General features: G+C 35.1%; 1 protein-coding gene across 2 annotated transcripts in view; it reads right to left on the bottom strand.

Moving 5' to 3' along the window:
• Positions 1-16,697, bottom strand: part of LOC145680393 (telomerase reverse transcriptase-like) — a 37,869-nt gene extending 21,172 nt beyond the window's left edge. For both annotated transcript variants that reach the window (XM_081750835.1, XM_081750836.1), the window contains exons 1-3: positions 16,645-16,697; positions 10,907-10,991; positions 3,391-4,770 (exon numbers count right to left, since the gene is read on the bottom strand). In XM_081750835.1, coding sequence (XP_081606961.1) covers positions 3,391-4,760 — 1,370 coding nt within the window. In that variant the 5' untranslated portion in view covers positions 4,761-4,770; positions 10,907-10,991; positions 16,645-16,697. The remainder of the gene's footprint in view (positions 1-3,390; positions 4,771-10,906; positions 10,992-16,644) is intronic.
• Positions 16,698-18,599: the final 1,902 nt, after the last annotated feature.

Below are 18,599 nucleotides of genomic sequence, written 5' to 3'. Positions count from 1 at the left end.
GTTTAGATTGCATGCTGTGTTGATATTAATTGATTTACTAAGAACAAAAGAGTGACGCTTGCAAGTAAACAAAAGTGTATACTACATTTTATTCTATTGCTTCAATATGATTTTCGTTTACACGCTTAAATAAGCAACACACACGTAGAAAGCTGTGTATATTTCGTACTAAACTAAACATACACAGAGAAACGGCGTGAATATTTACCCAGAAATGGTTGTCATTACGTCTCAACATATCTTCGTTTTCGAACATAAATCTTGTCGTTTAAATATGCTAAGAGCACTAACCATAGGCTGTTAGATATGAAGATCTTGTAGGTTATTTTGCTAGGCAGTCTCCTTACAAACCACTTATTTCGAACATTCATGATTATGGTCTTCTTTCACTGGTGATGATAAAGTTGAGAGGTACAACCTTTGAAAATACCTTATACTTATAATTTGCCTTTCAAAGAGTAATATTCCATTCCCAGTAAATATAACACTATGCGATCAAACGTACACTCATATTATTTAACGAATTACTATTAGTGGTAGTTTGAAGTGCTAACACTAAGGATGAGTTTGCAGCATTTGGCTGTCGTTAGTGATGTGTTAGGCGATCGCCTGGAGTATGTCAGGCGAATTAGAGCGGAGATGTGTATTGAAGCGGGCAGACTGTGATGATGCAATTGGGAGACTTCTTTCTTTGAGTTTCAAAGAGGACAAATTATGAGTGCGTGGTTGGTTCGTGCAACGTATGTAAGGTAGTCAGCTTAAGGTGTGTCGCGAAAAAGTGTCCACGGTGACAACTGGCTATAGAGCTCATAGCAAAAGAACATAGCTGATGAGTAATAAGTGGACAGAAGAGAAGCCTCACTGTCAGTAATAGGGATCACCAAGCACTGAAGAGAATTGTTACCAAAGACTATAGAATGATTACGGAACTCAATCAGCATGTGGAACAGCCTATTGTGACAATCACAATCCAGCGTAAATTGCATAATCTGAACATCTGCGATGGGTAGCAATTTCCAAACCGCTGTTAACCGTAAACAACGCGAAGCTGGTGCCGAAAGCATGCAAAGTGGACTGCTGATCATTTGAAACGAATAATATGTTCCGATGATCCCTCTTACACCTTACTTCCAACAATAGATCATGTTTATGCACAGCGGATGCCCAAATAAACTTATGCTCCGAACTGCATCTTCGTAACCGTGCATCATGACGGCGGCTCTGTGATGCTATGAGCCCCTATTTCCTGGTATTCCGTAGATCCTGCTCACGGAAGCACTACTGCTAGTGATTATCAGAACACGTTTTAGGCAATCACGTGTATTCTATAGTCCAGATTTTGTTCCCGGTCGAAGACACTACTTTTTAAGATAGCAATGCACTAATCCACATTGCTGGGACAAGTGGTTTCCGAATATCAGGAAGAAGATACCCTCCTCCACCGTCGCTAACAAACTGAGTGCTGCACTGCATGAAGAATGTTACAATATTCTTCTACAAATTACTAGTGATTTATATGCCTATATTTCACGACGAACCAAAGCTCGCCATATTAAGCAGGTAAACGACATTTTCTTCACGTGTTTCCATTGCTTTGATAACCATATATACAGACGGATTGTTGAGCCTAAAAGGTCACACGAAAAACATTCCCCTATAAAAGTTGTTTGTTTTTCCATAATAATTTCAATGGTGTACGAAATAACTAAACATTCAAAATTTTCGAGTGATCCTAGGGACTCATGATCGGAAGCACATCCCATGAGAATAGCAGGACGCTCCATTCGATGCAACCTTGAACATTTTCCTATTTTACTTTTTTTTTCTTTTTCTTTTTTTTCTTTCTTTTTTTTTTTTTTTTTAATCTCCAGCTGTTTGTGATTTATAAGCACTGGATGTTCTATCTGAAATGCCTAATATTTACTTTTCTTGTTAGAAGAACTTTGTCTATCGGCGATTTTCTTCAATTCCTTCTCTCACAGCTGTTTGGTATGTCTCAAGTTTTTGTTCTTATCATCCTCTACATGTTTTTCTATAATTACATATCGTAGCTTCCCTAACACTGGGAAGATTTGAAATATACAGATTTTTTTTTTTTTTTACCCCTGTGTATTCGAGGAAAGTTTTTTAAAAAAATGCACTCACTGATGGGGTCCATCGAGTTCGGACCCTTCCCCCCCTTAAAAAAATTGTAACTCTTTGTAATACTCGTGTTTTATTTGCACCAGAAGAGCACTCACGGGCATCCACCCGGTTAGAACCCCGTCCGACTCGACAGACATTTATACACTTTCTTTATAAAACTAGAGAAATAATTGTTGTGACCTAAAGATTAGGTTTTACATTACATCTGCACTCTTTCCTTTTTTATAAAAACAATTTAATTCTATCACCTTTTCACTGAAAATATAGGTAGAAATACTTGAAAATTATTTGTGGATTTCTCGGGTGTAAAATTACACCAGTTCAATATTACATAGTTGTAGTAACTTGTAGTAATGTATCCCTCCCAACTTTCGACGATCCCCTCCAATAAAAATTTCTGGGTGCGCGCCTGCCTCAAAAGAAACCTCCCATAACAGTAAAATTTCCTCACCCATAGTGATAGCAAATATCATCGCTACTCGTAAAATACTTTACACGTGATGTAGTATAAAAAACACACCCAATCCCTTCCTTGCACTACCCATATTGAATTAATTCAAGAAAATGTACATTAACCCCCCTCCTTCATCAGAATGACTTGCACGGGAAGGACAGAAGAAAACTGTCTCCATTTAAGCTTCCCGTCGTTTGAGGGGTCCCACTTCAACATAAGTTTTCTTACTCCATATGATAGGATACGAACATAAATGTGTAAATGAAGCATGGAATAAGTTCACTCCGCCTTCCTTAAAAAAAGAAATAAAAAAATTGTTAACTGGGCTCATTTTAGTAAAATGTTTACTATTAGGGCCCCCAAAGCAATATATATTTTTTAAAACTTTAAAAGTTGTACCAAATATTGTTTTCTCAATTTAACTTGTGAAGCAGTGAATGGGTTTACGATACCATTTCCAAAAGGACTGAAAATAATTTAAGGCCCTGCTGCTACCCCAAGATCCAAACAAAGTATATTTCCCTAAGATGAAGTACAAATGTAATCTGGCCCCTACTTCTGGAAAACGCCAACTGGGGCCCCTAGAAGTAATAAACATTTATTTAAATTCTAGGGGTCCCAAATTTCATATTTTTCTAGGGTGGCAAATATTAATGCCTTTCACCTGCAGGGAAAGTTCTAAATTACGACACTGGTTCCCACGTAAGAAATCTTGTCTTTGTATGATGAATTATGCAAAGGATACTCTCTACAAGAATAGGAAATATAATTTTAAATTACTATGTTCTTACCTTGGAAGCATGACTATGGGACGAAGGCTTCCGCTCCTCTTCGGAATAAAGCGCAATCTTCCAATTGTTCCTACAGACATGTTTATAACTTTGGCGAATTTTGCAGCTGACAGTTTGCGAAATTTCCCTTCATTCAACAATTCCTTCGTCGCCTTTGCTTCCATCCCCAGCCACTTATTCTTCCAGAAGAACACCAGTTTGTTTTTCTCATACGCTGTCTCCGTCACATAAAAGAAAGATCTTAACACAACGAACACAAATTGACACAAAAGCCAAGTTAGTACTTTTGCATATAAGAAAGATTGAAGCATTGCGTTCAGCCCTTTACACCATTCGCATTCAGATGGTCGCATTCCTTTCATTATTTCTTGTAGCATTAAACTCTGACCTTTAGCGGCTGTGGTAATCTTTTTAAGAATTCTGTAAAAATTGGACATATTTCTTTTGCTTCCAAAAAGTTCAGAAGGAATCACATTGTGAATAATGTTTCTCAAGAAGTTAAACACATCTTTATATCTAGCGATCGGTTTTCTAGCTTTCACATGTAATTTGTTTGCTAAGTAGTAACGCTTTTTATGGTTCTTTAGTAGTTTTAGTAACAATTTTTCCAGTGTTGTCTGAGATTCAGCAAGTTCCTTTTCCTGATTATGTAACACAACACCTATATTCACTGCAAGTACATCCTGCAGTAGTTTTCTAGCTCCCTCTATGTCAGGAGTATTAACACTTAAGATATGCTGCTTCGGCCACATAATTGTTCCACTTCTAGAATACAAAAACTTCAGATGTATCACGTGATCTGGTTTATAACCTAATCTGTTTTGGTTTGTAGATATATTATTTTGTCTTTGTTCTGGCAGAGGCTGAGTAACTGACAACTTAATCTTTTTGTTCTGTTGAAAGCTTATGCATCTTCTACTATATACAGTTTCTCGTTTAATACTTGGTTCTTCGGTAAGATTCAAAGTTAGACTAGTCGTGGCCACACATATTATATTATTCTGTTTGGTACATATCAGACAACTGCGAATAATAAAAGTGAACAAATCCGTTCCTATCAACTCATACAGCAGCTTCCACTGTGGGTCTCTCATAACATCGGAAATACTCAATGGGACACTGGTCATATCTCCACCGAACACCATGTTTTCACGGGTTAAAATAAAATGCTGCAACTCCTCCCACGACATCTTGATGTCTACGTGTAAAGATGGCGTAGGCATTTTCAGAGTTCGTTTATAGCATAACAAATAATTATCTAAAATCAGTATTTTGCGCTGCACTTCCTGCAATTTGTCAGATGATAAATATAAATCAAAGAATGATCTGATTGGCCTTACGCAATAACCACACAGACTCAAGATCTCCATGGTCTGAAACCTAAAAGCAAAAACAAATAATGAAAGCTATTAACCGTTCAAGGTAAACAGTTTATGCATGTACAAACACAGGACCCAGAATTTGTTGACCTGAAACTTCCTGTAATCATATGTATCATATAATACAAATACCACTCTGTTCTTTAAGTTTTCATTTTTTCCCACTTCTTCCCCTCTATACACTGTACTTTATATAGTGTTATTTTCTGATAAATAGTTTTTATTTCTATGTTTGCTTCGAATTCCTTTATTCAAACCATGTGTTCAGCAATACCTACTACTTTGTAGGTTCTTTAGGGGTCATGGTGGTTTAGTGATAGAACGTCCACTTCTGATGCGAGGAATTCCTGGTTGGGTCCCAGACTAAGTGAGTTGTGATAGACAACATTGTATATTGGAGTTTGGCGTTCTTTTCATCACCGAGGTTATATGAGACGTGGACCTACAGTTTAACGTGGAATCTGAAACGACACGAAATTCCACCGCGAATCGAACCTAGGTATACTGAGTACGTTAACCCTTTAGCCACGAGGGACCTCTGGACAACGTCGTGTCCATGGGTTTTCTCGGGTTCTTCCAATTCCGTTTGCTCCCACCTTATCATTCCATTAATTCTTTCATAATAATTCATCTGCTTTAGCCTACAGGACATAAACGTGGGATGTAAAAGTGAAAAATTTCATTTCAATTGTCATTTTTGCCCATCTTTCGTGTTCTCATCCTATTTTTTCCCCCCCTAACTCTTTTGTTCGGATTTTTCTTATAATTTGTACTTCTAGTTTGCTACTTTCCCTTCTTTATTTTCATTACAGTTTCGTACCTTCTTATTTATCCACTTGTATTTTTGCACTCTTTATCATTTCAATTTCATTTTTGCACCATTTCAATTCTTATTCTTACTTTCTTTCATTTTTGACTTAATACTTATTAGTTTATGTTTCTTATTGTAATTGATTCTGTTTGTTCATCCATCCACTAGTAACATTATTCTATCTTACTTACACTTCTATAGTACACTTACACTACCATTGTAATTAAATAATTGATTTCTCGTTTTCATTCTCGTTTTCACCCTTGCTCATATAGTCTCTCTATAGTTCGTTTAAATCGGGATTAACTTCCAAAGGTCTAACTCATATGACTTGACTTCCCGGTATTTCTCCTTCCATCTATCCTTTTTGCCAATACTGTCTTTCGGTATATAGTATTAATTCTACGAACCGACATGTCTTGAGAAAAGGCTTTTTAACGATATTCAGTTTCTCTCGAAAATACTACTATTTCTTCCGCCACCTCCTCCTGCGAATTACAACATTCGTGTTTGAAACTTTCTCATTTTTTACTGGAATCCCGCTAACCTATCAAACTCTCTTGGTCTTACTACTCTTACTGTCTGCCACACTCTCCCATTATTTCCTCCTCTTCCGAATAACAAGTTCCCTCTCTTCGCCTCCTTCCCTCTGCTTGAAGCATTATATTATCAAACCGATTCAAACTTAACCTCCGACAAATATATCGAAACCTTAGACTCCCAAAACTTACTCCAAGAGCTCCCACCTTTACATTAAATGCTCGCTAACCCGTGCTTGGGTGTTTGGGACACCTGTATTTATTGAACCACATCGTCTCAACAATTGCCTCAAAATCTTCCAGAAACGGGAATACTTACCCAATCTTATTTACACACACACACACACACAAAAAAAATCCTAATATATATATATATATATATATATATATATATATATATATATATATATATATATATAGAATCCTTAGTATTCTCGCAACAGGTGACTTACTGCCCATAAATTAAATATCAAAACCCAAGAAACTGATAACATTATCGAACTAAGAGGTAGAAAGATTTGAAATTAAATTAAATGAAATATTTGAGTTTAACGTCCCACGACTATGCCTGTTAGGCTAAGGGAGACGGTGAATAAAGCAAGTGAATGATGATGGAAGAGTTGGTGGAATGAGAAAGTGGGAGGAAACGGTAGTACTCAGAGAAAACACACGAGCACGATGTTGTCCACCACGAACTTACTTGGCCGGGGATCGAGCCAGTGATCTCACGCACCCAAAGGTAAGCGCTCTACCACTGAGCTCCCCCAAGAACAAATCGTACGATTACACCGTAAATACATATTAAAACCAGCACACACACACACATATATATATTACGAGGTATGTTTCCTTTTTAAGTAAGTACCGTTTTGCAATTAAAAAAAAAGTATACTCTTCGTAACAATTTTATTGTTACATGAAAGCCTATACCTTAATTTATTTTTCTACTAGCTTCCACCAATATTAAAGCACTTATCGTATCCTACAACAAACTTTTGAACACTATCTCCATAGAAGTCTGCCGCCTGACTTGACAACCACTGCAACACGACCGTTTTGACCTCATCATCGTCGTCGTAGCGCTTACCCCCCTAGATGCTTCTTCAAATGCTTGAGGAAGCTTATCAAATGACGAAGAAGTCGTAAAGCATCTGTTCTCTTTCACGTGTCCGTCAACTTTCTGCACCAAGTCTTCAGCGATGACAGAAGATCGCCCACTTCCTTTGTCACCATGAACATTCGTGCGGCCATCTTTCAAGGCTTTATCCCATTTCCGTATCATTGCATCCCTCATAATGTTTTCTCCATACACATCACTGATCTGGCGATGAATTTCAACCGCTTTCACGCCTTTAGTAATAAGAAAAGGAATTACAGCGCGTATGTCACAGTGGGTGGGATTCTCAATTGGTGGAGACATTGTAATCACTCACAAATTAACGTAAACACAGTTGAATGTTTCCGCAGCGGCGTCTGTGGCTTGCCAATAAATTTAGGTACACAGCGCGCAGGCGCAGGATGGCGACCGGAGCGTTGCAGTGGCCGAATTACAAAACAGTACTTACTTTAAAAAAAAAAGCTTCGTATTTATACATTCTTTTAAAATGTATTTATACATTCTTTTAAAATAAATTATTAATTTTTACATTCATCAGATTGGAAATATGACGAATTAAGAGGAAGAAAACCTATTTTATGGGCCCTTGAATAAAGAGTTGAGAAAAAGACTCATAAAATGCTTCGTGTGGAGTGTGTCAATGTTGGCAGAATACTTATGATGATGATGATGATATTGGACAATATCCTATTGTTGAGCGGTGCTTTGATGCTGTATTTCTCTCAATCCTCATTTATTAATAATAATATAAATAAAATTCGTGATAAAGTAAATCTACTTAAATATCTTTAATTTACTTTTCTTTTTTCTTGGCCAGAAAGATTGTGTTGTATTACTAAAAGAATAGCGTTTTGATGACTAACAAATAAGAGCATGTAATGTAACTGAAATATGTAATAATAAGGTTAAAATATTAAAACCTAGTCTATAATATTGTACTTCGTCACCCAGCAATTTGTAAGTTTCCAAAAATTTTTAATTCTTAGTACTAACTGCAAAATTAAACATTTCATTTCTTAGAATCCATATTTTTTTATTCGATTAGCAATTTCTTCATTCAATTATAGGCTTTTATGGTTTTTAAATATTTTAGTACTTATTATTTTTTTTAAAAAAAAAGTTATCGTTTGTTTGTTTTATTTTGCCATTTTACCTGTCAATTTTGGGTTTTTATTTCGCAATTTTGCCATTTGGGCTTCTTATATTTTCCATTAATTTCGAGCTCTATTCTTTCTCTCTCCCTCTCTCTTAATTTCATGTCTATTATCATCACCTTCTTCAGTTTTTGGTATACATTCGGACGGACAGAATTTCATATATAATAAGAGCGCGCAGTTAACTTTCACTATACCCTGCTCCAACATCACTATATAACTTATCTTTAAAATTTTAGACATGATAATATAGATTACGGAAGAATAAAGACAGGACACTCATTCCATACCAACGAGCTGATAAATGATTCGATGATTGTGAATTGGAGAGGTTCTGGAACGTAGAAGACAGAGTTTTATTATTATTATTATCATCGCTGGTCTGAAGTGAAGTGATTCGATACGATTATCTTAACTGGAAATTTGAACTATTAAGTATCAGGTACGAAAGAAAGCTTCTAAAGGAAGAAACATTATCAAATGATAGTCAGGAGAAATTCAACTTGCAGCAATGGCAAAAACAAATTTATCCTGGCATCGGAATGTAATTATAGTTGAGACTGAACATATACCAAGTTTAACTCTGCCAAATTTTCACCATTTTAGATAGAAAACTACTTTTTCCTACAATTTTTCCCTCTTTCCATTTTTTCATATCTTTACTCAAAACGGAGTTGGTCACGGACCTTTGATACACAGTCTGATATTTAACAGATTACTTAATTTTTTAAAATTGTTTTTACTGTTTGTTAATGTCTCTATTAATTTTCATATTTCAATTACTTTTCTCAATATCATAATATTTTTTTCTCTCTATTCATTATTCAATCGCTTTTCTATACTTCAACCATGTGACCCACCACTCCACCTGAGCACTTATCTTTTTCTTTAATTTTTTCCCTACTTATTCCCCATCTTGCCTGACGAAGCGTTTAGAGAAAGAGCTCATAGTGTACTGTTGTGATTATGTTCATCCTATTTTCTGCTGTGTATTTTCCATTTATTGCTAATGTAATTTATTCACTCGTTTTATTTTGAATAGAATTTAGCAGCAATTTCTGTTACATAAGACCCATAGCTAAATGTGGTTCTTATTAAAGAAGATATATTGTGTATATTTGAGACTACAACAATAAATTCTGAAGTGTAATTATTTTTGGATTGTGACAATCACACGTGATTATTGAGTGTTTAGACAAATAGGCACATCAATCATACGCGATGAAAAGAAAAAAAAACAATAAAATTAGAGAGTAAAGCAAAGACGAGAAAATCTGAAAAACTTTGGTCACTTGTAGAAGCAGCAAGATCAGGCCAGAGGTTTTCGTCACAGAAGGTCGTCACCAACATGTGTTAATCCAGTTAAATTTAATCAATGCTAAGTCCAATCGATCTTAATCACATACTGAGAAGGTAAGAGTACCTGATGTCGTAATTAGTGACGGGTGTAAATTAAATTGTAAAACTAATACCTTAAAGATTGTGTCCCTTATTTCATAGACTTGCTACGTTGTGTCCCTTATTTCATAGGGTTTAGCGTTTTTTTTCAATACCAAGGCAATACGAGACTTGGACATACATGAGATCCCTCCAGGAATCGAAACCGGCTCTCCCTCGCTGAATGCGAGAACTGTACTGTCTCAACCATTTATTCTGTGGCCTTGTTCACCAGATTGTCATTCGAAGAAAATAGAATCACTTTATAAACACATTTTGCACTTTGGGTGCAAGAGTTCTAAAATTGAACATGATGTAGATCTTGTTTTTCTTGACGATTTCTTTAAAAAGGAACTGCGGATGTAAGGATTCTTCTGTACCTATACCAACAATGTGAAAGTCTCTCTTAGGCTCTGCGTCTTTTAACTTGTATACTCAACTTTACCCAGATTATTTTAAGTGACTTAAGAAATTGTTGAGTATAAAACCATTATAATATACTGAAACTCAAATAATTTGACACTGAAAAGAGCTTACGTGAGACTTGCTTCTTTAGTGCACACAGAAGAATCGTTAAATATGCAATTCTTTCACGAAAATATCGCCGAAAAAGTCTACATACACAACCCAATTATTAAAGAGGTCTTTTTCAATTTCAGAATGCTTACACCAAAAGTGTAAAATATAATGTATTAAAAAAAAAATGACCTTCATGTAACTTAACTTGGTGAGCGAGCAAGACTACAAAATAAATGGTTGAAACTGTACAGGAAAATTTACACACGCAATCAACGAAGTGAACGTTCCTCTTATCTCTTTTACAATTCTTACATAAATTATTAAGAGGTAACACCACTCATGTTTTAACAGTTATCTTTAAAAATATAAAAAAATATTTAGAGGACGGGGACATCGAAATCTCATCATTTCTCACGCCTTTGCATTTGAATAAAATTCATTACTTTCTACATTTCCTTACATAAAATTTACTAAGAGCATAATTACCCCTGAAAATTCACTGAACTGTAATTATCGATTTATTTATTTTTAAACAAAACAAGCTACAAGAAATAAAATACCTTAATTCAAATGATGCAATGGAATCATATAGAACTAAACTAATCTCCAGTTGTCAAGTTAAAGCTCACTTCAGAAGTCCAACATCTGCAACATAAACAAATAATAAATAAATAACAGTAATAGAAAAATGCTATCAGAACGAGTATTTTTTTAAATTCTATACGAACAGGTAGTGTAACATACGACTGCTTAATTGCAGGAAAGGAGCAAATTCAAAACTTAATGTTAAGTTCCACTAGTAGATCTTCAAAGTTCCTAAAGCTAGATAAATTTTCGATGTTTTCGGATATCGTAACTGTTTTAACTAGGACACGTAAGAAGGTGTATTAAAAACAAAAGGATCATACTTCCTATATAAATGTAACCTATGAAAGGAAGCTTTCCAAGAAATAATTATTTTTTACGACACCTATATCACCTGTATTCTGTATAAGACTAAGGTTAAAATTTATATGGTAGAGCGCACCTCTGGGGTGTGAAACCTCTGGTTCGATTTCATATTGCGCCAAGTGGGCTTTGTGGTGCACAAATACCATGATCGTGGGTTCTCTCATTTCGTCCCACTTCTTTAATTTTATTATTTCATTCATTATCATAATCACTATCTCCCTTACCTTCGCACAGTGTAACATTTTGCCAATCTAGAAGGACAAAATTATTATATAAAGAATCTGTCACATTAAAGTGACGTAAGGTAAGTATCTGGGGTACAGTAGCAGAAATAACTGAACCCATGCTATTGAACCCTATATTTTTTTAAAAAATAGAAGTAGTAACAAATCCATGGTAACAATAACAACTTTCGTAGACACACGTTAAATAAAAAGGAAGAAAGGGTTGCTCACATAAAGAAAAACGACAACGAGAGGAAAGTTGATTGTAGAAAACAGTAATGACCATTAGTTATTGAAACAAAGCATGGAAACATTATTTTTTAGCCTCTACTTCCCCCTGCCTTGGCCAAGTTCTTTTGGTCTTATTCATGGCAAACGCAACTGCCTCTTATCAACTTGTTCTCTCTTTCCTAGTTTTTCTTTTATTTCGTTTCTTTCTTTTTTCTTTTCTTGTTTTGAAACCTCAACAGGATGAGTGAGGCTGCTATTTTTTTGCATGATACTTTATTAGTATAAGCCATTTATTTTCTCATTTTATTAATTTATAATTTATTATTTTTATTACAAAAGAAAAAGGAAAAACACAAAGTTCGTCATGAAAAGTGTACTCGCATAATTGAGAATAAAAAAAGAAACAGACTGAAAATAGAACGAAGAAACAAACAAACAAACAAAAAGTAATTATTTATTATACTACTTTTTGAAGCAGAATCCCTCTTTCCTTCTTGTCTAAGTTTTAGTTAAATGGTCAACGACAGTTCCTCATAGCTCGTTTCTTCAATGAGAATCTTCACTCTACGTTTCTTTGACTTTCGGCTGCAGTCACTGACGAATTTGTGTGGCCTTCCAACATGACCTTGGGATGTACTAGGCTGCAATGTCATGAGATTAGGGAATTGAAGACTTCCTTCAAGCCAAGAGGAATTATTTTGCAGAAAACGTTCGGATGTCTTGATGCTGTCTTCCACTTCACTTCAAGTTTGTGACTGAAAGTTCTAAGTGGCGCCTTAATAGATGATAAATCATCATCAGATAATGGGGAGTAGCCAACTGATCGCTCAACATGCGTCAGTAAGGCATCAAATCTCGTCGAACTTGAATTCTGTACCCATATCTCAAATAAAGTGTGATAGGGAATTTGTAGCGCCATTGTAATTGAAAACCTAAATCCTTTAAGTGCGCAAATTTGCGCAACAACTCTTTTCACTTTTGAAAAGTCTAAATTCTCAGCAATAACTTACATACAATTTAACACTGGAATAATGCGGAATAATATACTAAAACTCAAAGCTCTTTTTTACATTTCAATATAATTTTGTGTTTAACACTTACAGTTTTCCGTACATTTTTTTTTCAGAACGAACAAAATGTTTTGAACCGAAATACTACAATTCAGAACAGACGTAAAATGATCACCAATACATACCCACTGTCCTTTTGCTGTCACACGACTCGTGTAATCCACACTGGGTAAGCGAAGTCGTATCACAGATTTTCGAACGCGCACTGTGAAACACTGAACAGGTGTTCCGACAAGTTTGGACTTATCTATGGGCTAGATTAAATAACAGAATTGGAAACAAATGTTGTTTTGATAATCTGTGGTTATTCTATTATTGGAATAACTAGCAGTTATATGCATATTAATAACTTGGAAAAATTGATTTTGTCCTCCTAGATCATCAAAATGTCACACTGTGCTTCGGTGCATAATCGTAAAACATTTAAATATGTATATCTTATTCCCTTTCATGGGTAAAAATGACAAAAATTCAAATTTCAAGGGGTTCTTTAATTTTACCCTTTTTGATGAGGCTTTATTACCTTATATGGATAAGGGGTGAGTATACAGGTCCACTCCCTTTCATAAGATATCGGTACGTTGGTGTACCCTCTTAATTTTTGGTAGGGTACATAAGATTATCCCTTAAATTTAGGAATTGTCGAGAAAAAAATAATAATTCGCAAATGTTCTCTGCAATCTAAATACTATATATCTATACCTCTGTAAATTTGAGTGATCCATCTTGTTCCCATTTATGGATATAACACTGCCAAAATAATAATAATAATTTGGAGGTTTGCGTTCCTTTGTGTGTGTTCATCACGTTATATGTCTATATAGTTAAGTATACGAGTCCATCCCTTTTATAAGATATCGGTATACACACACTTTTCAAAAACTGGGAGAGGTACCAGTACATTGGCTCACTCTTTAAATTTGAGAATTGAAAAAAAAAAAAAAAAAAAAGTTCTCTCGGATTTAAATATATACTACTGTAAATTTGGGTAGTCCTGCGTATCCCTCCTATGGGTTAAAAAAAAAAAAAGCCAAATATTAATATTGCTACGTGCTCGGTTATTGACCTAATTTAGCCCATTTGATGTGGGTAAGCTTACATAATTGAGTACAGGGATCTACTCTCTCTTTCACAAGACATCTGTATATTGATGCTTCCCACCCAAAATTAGGGAGGGATGTGTTGGCCCATCCCTTAAATTTGGAAACTGTCAAAAAAAAAAAATGGTAATTGTTCTCTAGGACCCAAATATATTTTTCTTTAAATTTGATTGGTCCTTCTTATCACTTTGTGGCAACACGGATCATCACGGATATGGTGAAGGAGTATTGTGTATATATATGTCAAGGAAACATATGGATTTAGCTGAAAGTAGATGGCGCCATCTTCTACTTCTACTTAAGACTTTTAATATTTTCCTTTTGTCCTTTCCTCTTTATCTTTCTGGTCTTAAACCGAGGTATGATATGCATTGGGAAATCATAGTGAACGATCTGGTTCCAGCTGGTTGTGTAAAATGACGAAGGTCTCGTGATTTATATACTTAATTATGGTTGGTTGGTTTTGAACCTGCAATGGAATCCAGGGCTCAGGCAACGATTTTTACAGAGGTAGTTGGTGAGTGCTTCAAATTATATGCCCGTAGCCAAACTCCCTCTATAAAAATTGTTGCGTAAGTACTGCAGAAATCTGAAACATGTATTTTTGGATAGCGCACCTTTTAGTTCCTACATGAAGTCTTGACCCGACTACGGTAGATCTCACAGTTTTGGAGATATGGACCTTTAAAGTTAATTTTTTCCATGTTTTCGACATCCTATTACTCCGAAAGGAAGCATTTGTACACCCAGGTTGGTGTATACTTTTTGCCTTATCTCGATGTCAAAAATCATTTTCTAAATGCTGTCGGTATTATTTAGAAACACCCTATATATTTCTGCAAATTTGAATGGTCTAACTTAACCCCATTCTATAAGTTAAAAAAATAAAGTAAAAAATTCAAGATTTGAATGTTTTTGATTTATTATATCATCTGTGATGAGGCTTTATAGTGGTCCTATGTATTCTCCCAAAACTTAAGAGGGACCATCAATGTACCCATATCTTATGAAAGGGAATGGACCCCTATATCCTCATAAGGTAACAAAACCTCATCAAAGAGGATAAAATAGGCCAGAAACCTCCGAAATTTGAATTTTTGCAATTTTTTACCCGTGAAAAGGAACGAGATGGACCACCTACACTCACAAAGGTACATATTCCAGGTTCTACTCTACCAAACCAAATTTTCAAATTTGGTGCTTTCGAAAATTTAACGGGGTGGTTCTATGTACCCTTCTTAAAATTTAAGGGTTGGACAAGGTAACCCTGTCCAAATTTAGAGGGGGTGGTCCTAGATACTGCTAGATCATTGACCCCAAGCCACTGACATTTTTTTGCTGAGGTGACTAGATATACATTTGGGCATACTACTTATACTAGTATTAAGTTGCCATCTTTGATATGAAACATTAATGATATGCTTCTAATTGATATTCACGAAATGAGCCAAAAAGAGAATTAGTTCAAGCAGAATACGTGTGATGTTTTCCTCGAAAGGAGAAAAATATCGAAAACACAAAATATTTCATTAAGTAATACTTTATAAGTACAGTAAACCCTCCATTTAACGAACTAAAAGCGTGCCCTAAAATATGAAGGCCGTTAAATCGCGAATTGTGCTAATATTGTAAATGTAAAATACTTGTCTTTCAGTTTAATGTCATACAATTATGCCCTTTAGTCTAAGGAAGACAGATGATTAAGGCAAGTAAATGATGATGGAAGAATTGGCGGAATGGCAATGCGGGAGGAAAGCTGAGTACCCCCCAGAAAACCCACGGACACAATGTTGTCAACCACATATCTTGGTTACGTGTTACAAAATGGGTATTATGGATAGTTTTAAATTCTATAGTTATTGTTCCTTCTCATAACATTTTCTTTGCAAGGGAATAATTTATGTACTGTTCTTCCTGTGTGCGCTCATAACTACAGGATGTCTGGGGCTCAAAATACATAAGAAATTGAAAACGAAATGATTTTTTGTTTTTAATAATTTAAAACTCGTCTGAATAAACTTAATTGACCGGGGATCGAACCCGGGACCCCGCCCACCAGAGGTGAGCGCTCTACCAATGAGCCACCATGCATGTAAAATATTTAATCTACATACCATGTTAATAACAAAAAGCTCTTACAACTGCGTGTTTCAAGTATGAAAAAAAAAACCTCAAGCTTCAGCTGTTTTTTGTTTAATATTTTTGGTTGATAATAAAAGACCTAAATTGCCGAACATATGCAAAATATGCCAACATTTCCGGATCTGAAATATACATTCCGCATTTGCTACATTAGTCAAACTCTGTCCGTTAAATCCATGGTTTATTGTACTCAACAATTAGAAATACTTTTCGCAATACAATATAGAAAAATGGAATAATAATAACAATAACTTAGTTAATCAATATATTAAAGAGAAATAAAAGCAAGACTAGTGAGCACCCTTACGACACATTAAAAATACACTCATTTGAATTTAACGATCCAAGCCTTCCTTAACTGGAACTACTCAATTAGACTAACGGCAATAAGTTTGTCAAAATTTTGTTTCAAACCTGAATAAGTGACACTAATTCGAATTAACGCTTCCATTTTTCCGCTATTTTCATTCGTTTCTCTTTTCTATCTTTTAATGACGATAGATAAATGACTGAATGTGTCATACTACTACTTTAGCAGCAATAACACAGAAACTATGTCGATAATGAAATGAGTACTCACCAATTGTAGCAACACCTTCTCTACGTGTCGTACTTCAACACTACTGGACCCCTCTCTTTTGGCTTGGCGAGCAGACCTTGCGGCAGCTTCTAATGCAACTAATCTCATTAATTCGGCAGTCACAGCAGATACGTCATCAGTTATGCGTGTCTTTGAATCAGATAACCATAATTTTAACACGTCCCTCACCGTGCTCTGAAAGTTAGTTTAATTTGGCAGAAACATGTCATTAAAGGCGTTATCATCCTAATATTGATCAATAATTAACTTAAACTACAACAGAGACTCTTAGAAGTAAACTGATGTTCATTTTTACCTAAACAAAGTAACTGGCAGATTTTAAATACTATTTTAAAAACAGTAGTGTGGATCTAGCTTATTTATTGGATCTTGTAAGAGTTTTCCTGAACTTTTTCAGCCCATTTATCTTCCAGACAAAATGTCTTTGGATTTGAACATGTGCTTCATCCACAAGATAACCATAATAGGGATCAGGTTTTCCAAACACTCCTTTTGGAGACTTCATCTTTCTTGTTTTATACATCATGTATTTTGTACCTTCATTGTGCTAGCTTTTAAAGAGGCACGGATAAGTGTTAGAACTTGAATATTTTCACTGTATGATTTACATGATTTAACAGTTAAACTGATGTTGGATATAAATCTTCGGCAAATAGCACACGTTTTTTTTGTTTCAATTTCTTCTGAATATGGACTTTCTACTTTGAACAGTTTGGTCAATCTTGATTTGGTGTACTCATCCACAGCTGCGGTTTCTTAGAACGACTAACAGCAACTTCTGTAGCTGACTGAATCAAGGAGTGTTATTCGTCTTTTGCAAATACAAAATCATCATCCAGACAATGAGAGACGACTTCTTGTTCAGCTAGTGTCATTGTTGATATTTTCTTAAAGCATTTAGAGCACAGAATGTCATGACTGGAAACATCTTGACTTTAAAACAAGAGTCTTGAAATGAACACTCTTATTCTCGACCTGACGAATTCTTTATGTTAGTTTTTTACATCATTCTCTGATGAATATGCAAATAGTAAGCACAATCCACTCTCCTGTGGTCCTACGCAGAAGATATTTTAAACTCAGTCTTTTCCACAAACACCCCGTAACTCAATCAATCAGCAGGATCCTCACAAAAGTTTACAGGTACTGTTGGACCACAAATTTGATGAATTGCTCTCTTTGTTTGCGTGTCGACACTTAACTGTGAATTCATGTGCCCTCATTTTTGTATGCTAGGTCAAATACACAGAATTATCTGGATGGTTCTAGAATGTCCTGGAAGCTTATGTTACATTCTAGAACACTGTGGATGATTTCAGATTGTTTTAGAAGGTTCTATTACGTTCTAGAATTATCTGGATGGTTCCATAATGTTCTGATACAGTCTGGAATAATCTGAAAAATTTTACATTATTCCAGAAAATCTTTCATAATTTGGAAAATTCTATGTAAAGGAAATCTAAAAGAATAAAAATATTTCACAAGTTCAAATTTAGTTTATTTACGGTTTTTGTTCCATCACATTGAGCACTTCGGTCCGAGAGTGGATGTTTTTACAAAACCATATGAAAAATTCCAGAACCAAAATGGCGTGTTTTCCTTTCCAGGATATGTATTACCGGTACCCTTAGATACAACTCCTATAAAATTCTCAGAACTTTTGGTATTGGAATTCTGAGAAAATATTGTAACATACCTTGTTTGTTACAAATAAGTTAATAGGCTCAATGTGAATATCAGATTATATTACTCATATTATTATCGTAATTTTATAATAGGGCAATTTAAAGTATCCTTATGTTTATTGTTCTTTCGCAAACATTGCGTTGAAATGGAGATTTTGTTGTTTAGACGTTGGTTCTCTTAGTAAACTGCTCTTGAGTTTGTTATTAATGTTCTTCTTCTTCTTCTATTGAGTCGTCCATAGTAGGAGA

This window comes from Thermobia domestica, chromosome 3, assembly GCF_964235325.1.
Source record: "Thermobia domestica chromosome 3, izTheDome1.hap1.1, whole genome shotgun sequence".
Lineage (NCBI taxonomy): Eukaryota > Metazoa > Arthropoda > Insecta > Zygentoma > Lepismatidae > Thermobia > Thermobia domestica.
Note: the sequence above shows the minus strand (reverse complement) of the source record. Positions and strands in the feature narration are given on the sequence as shown.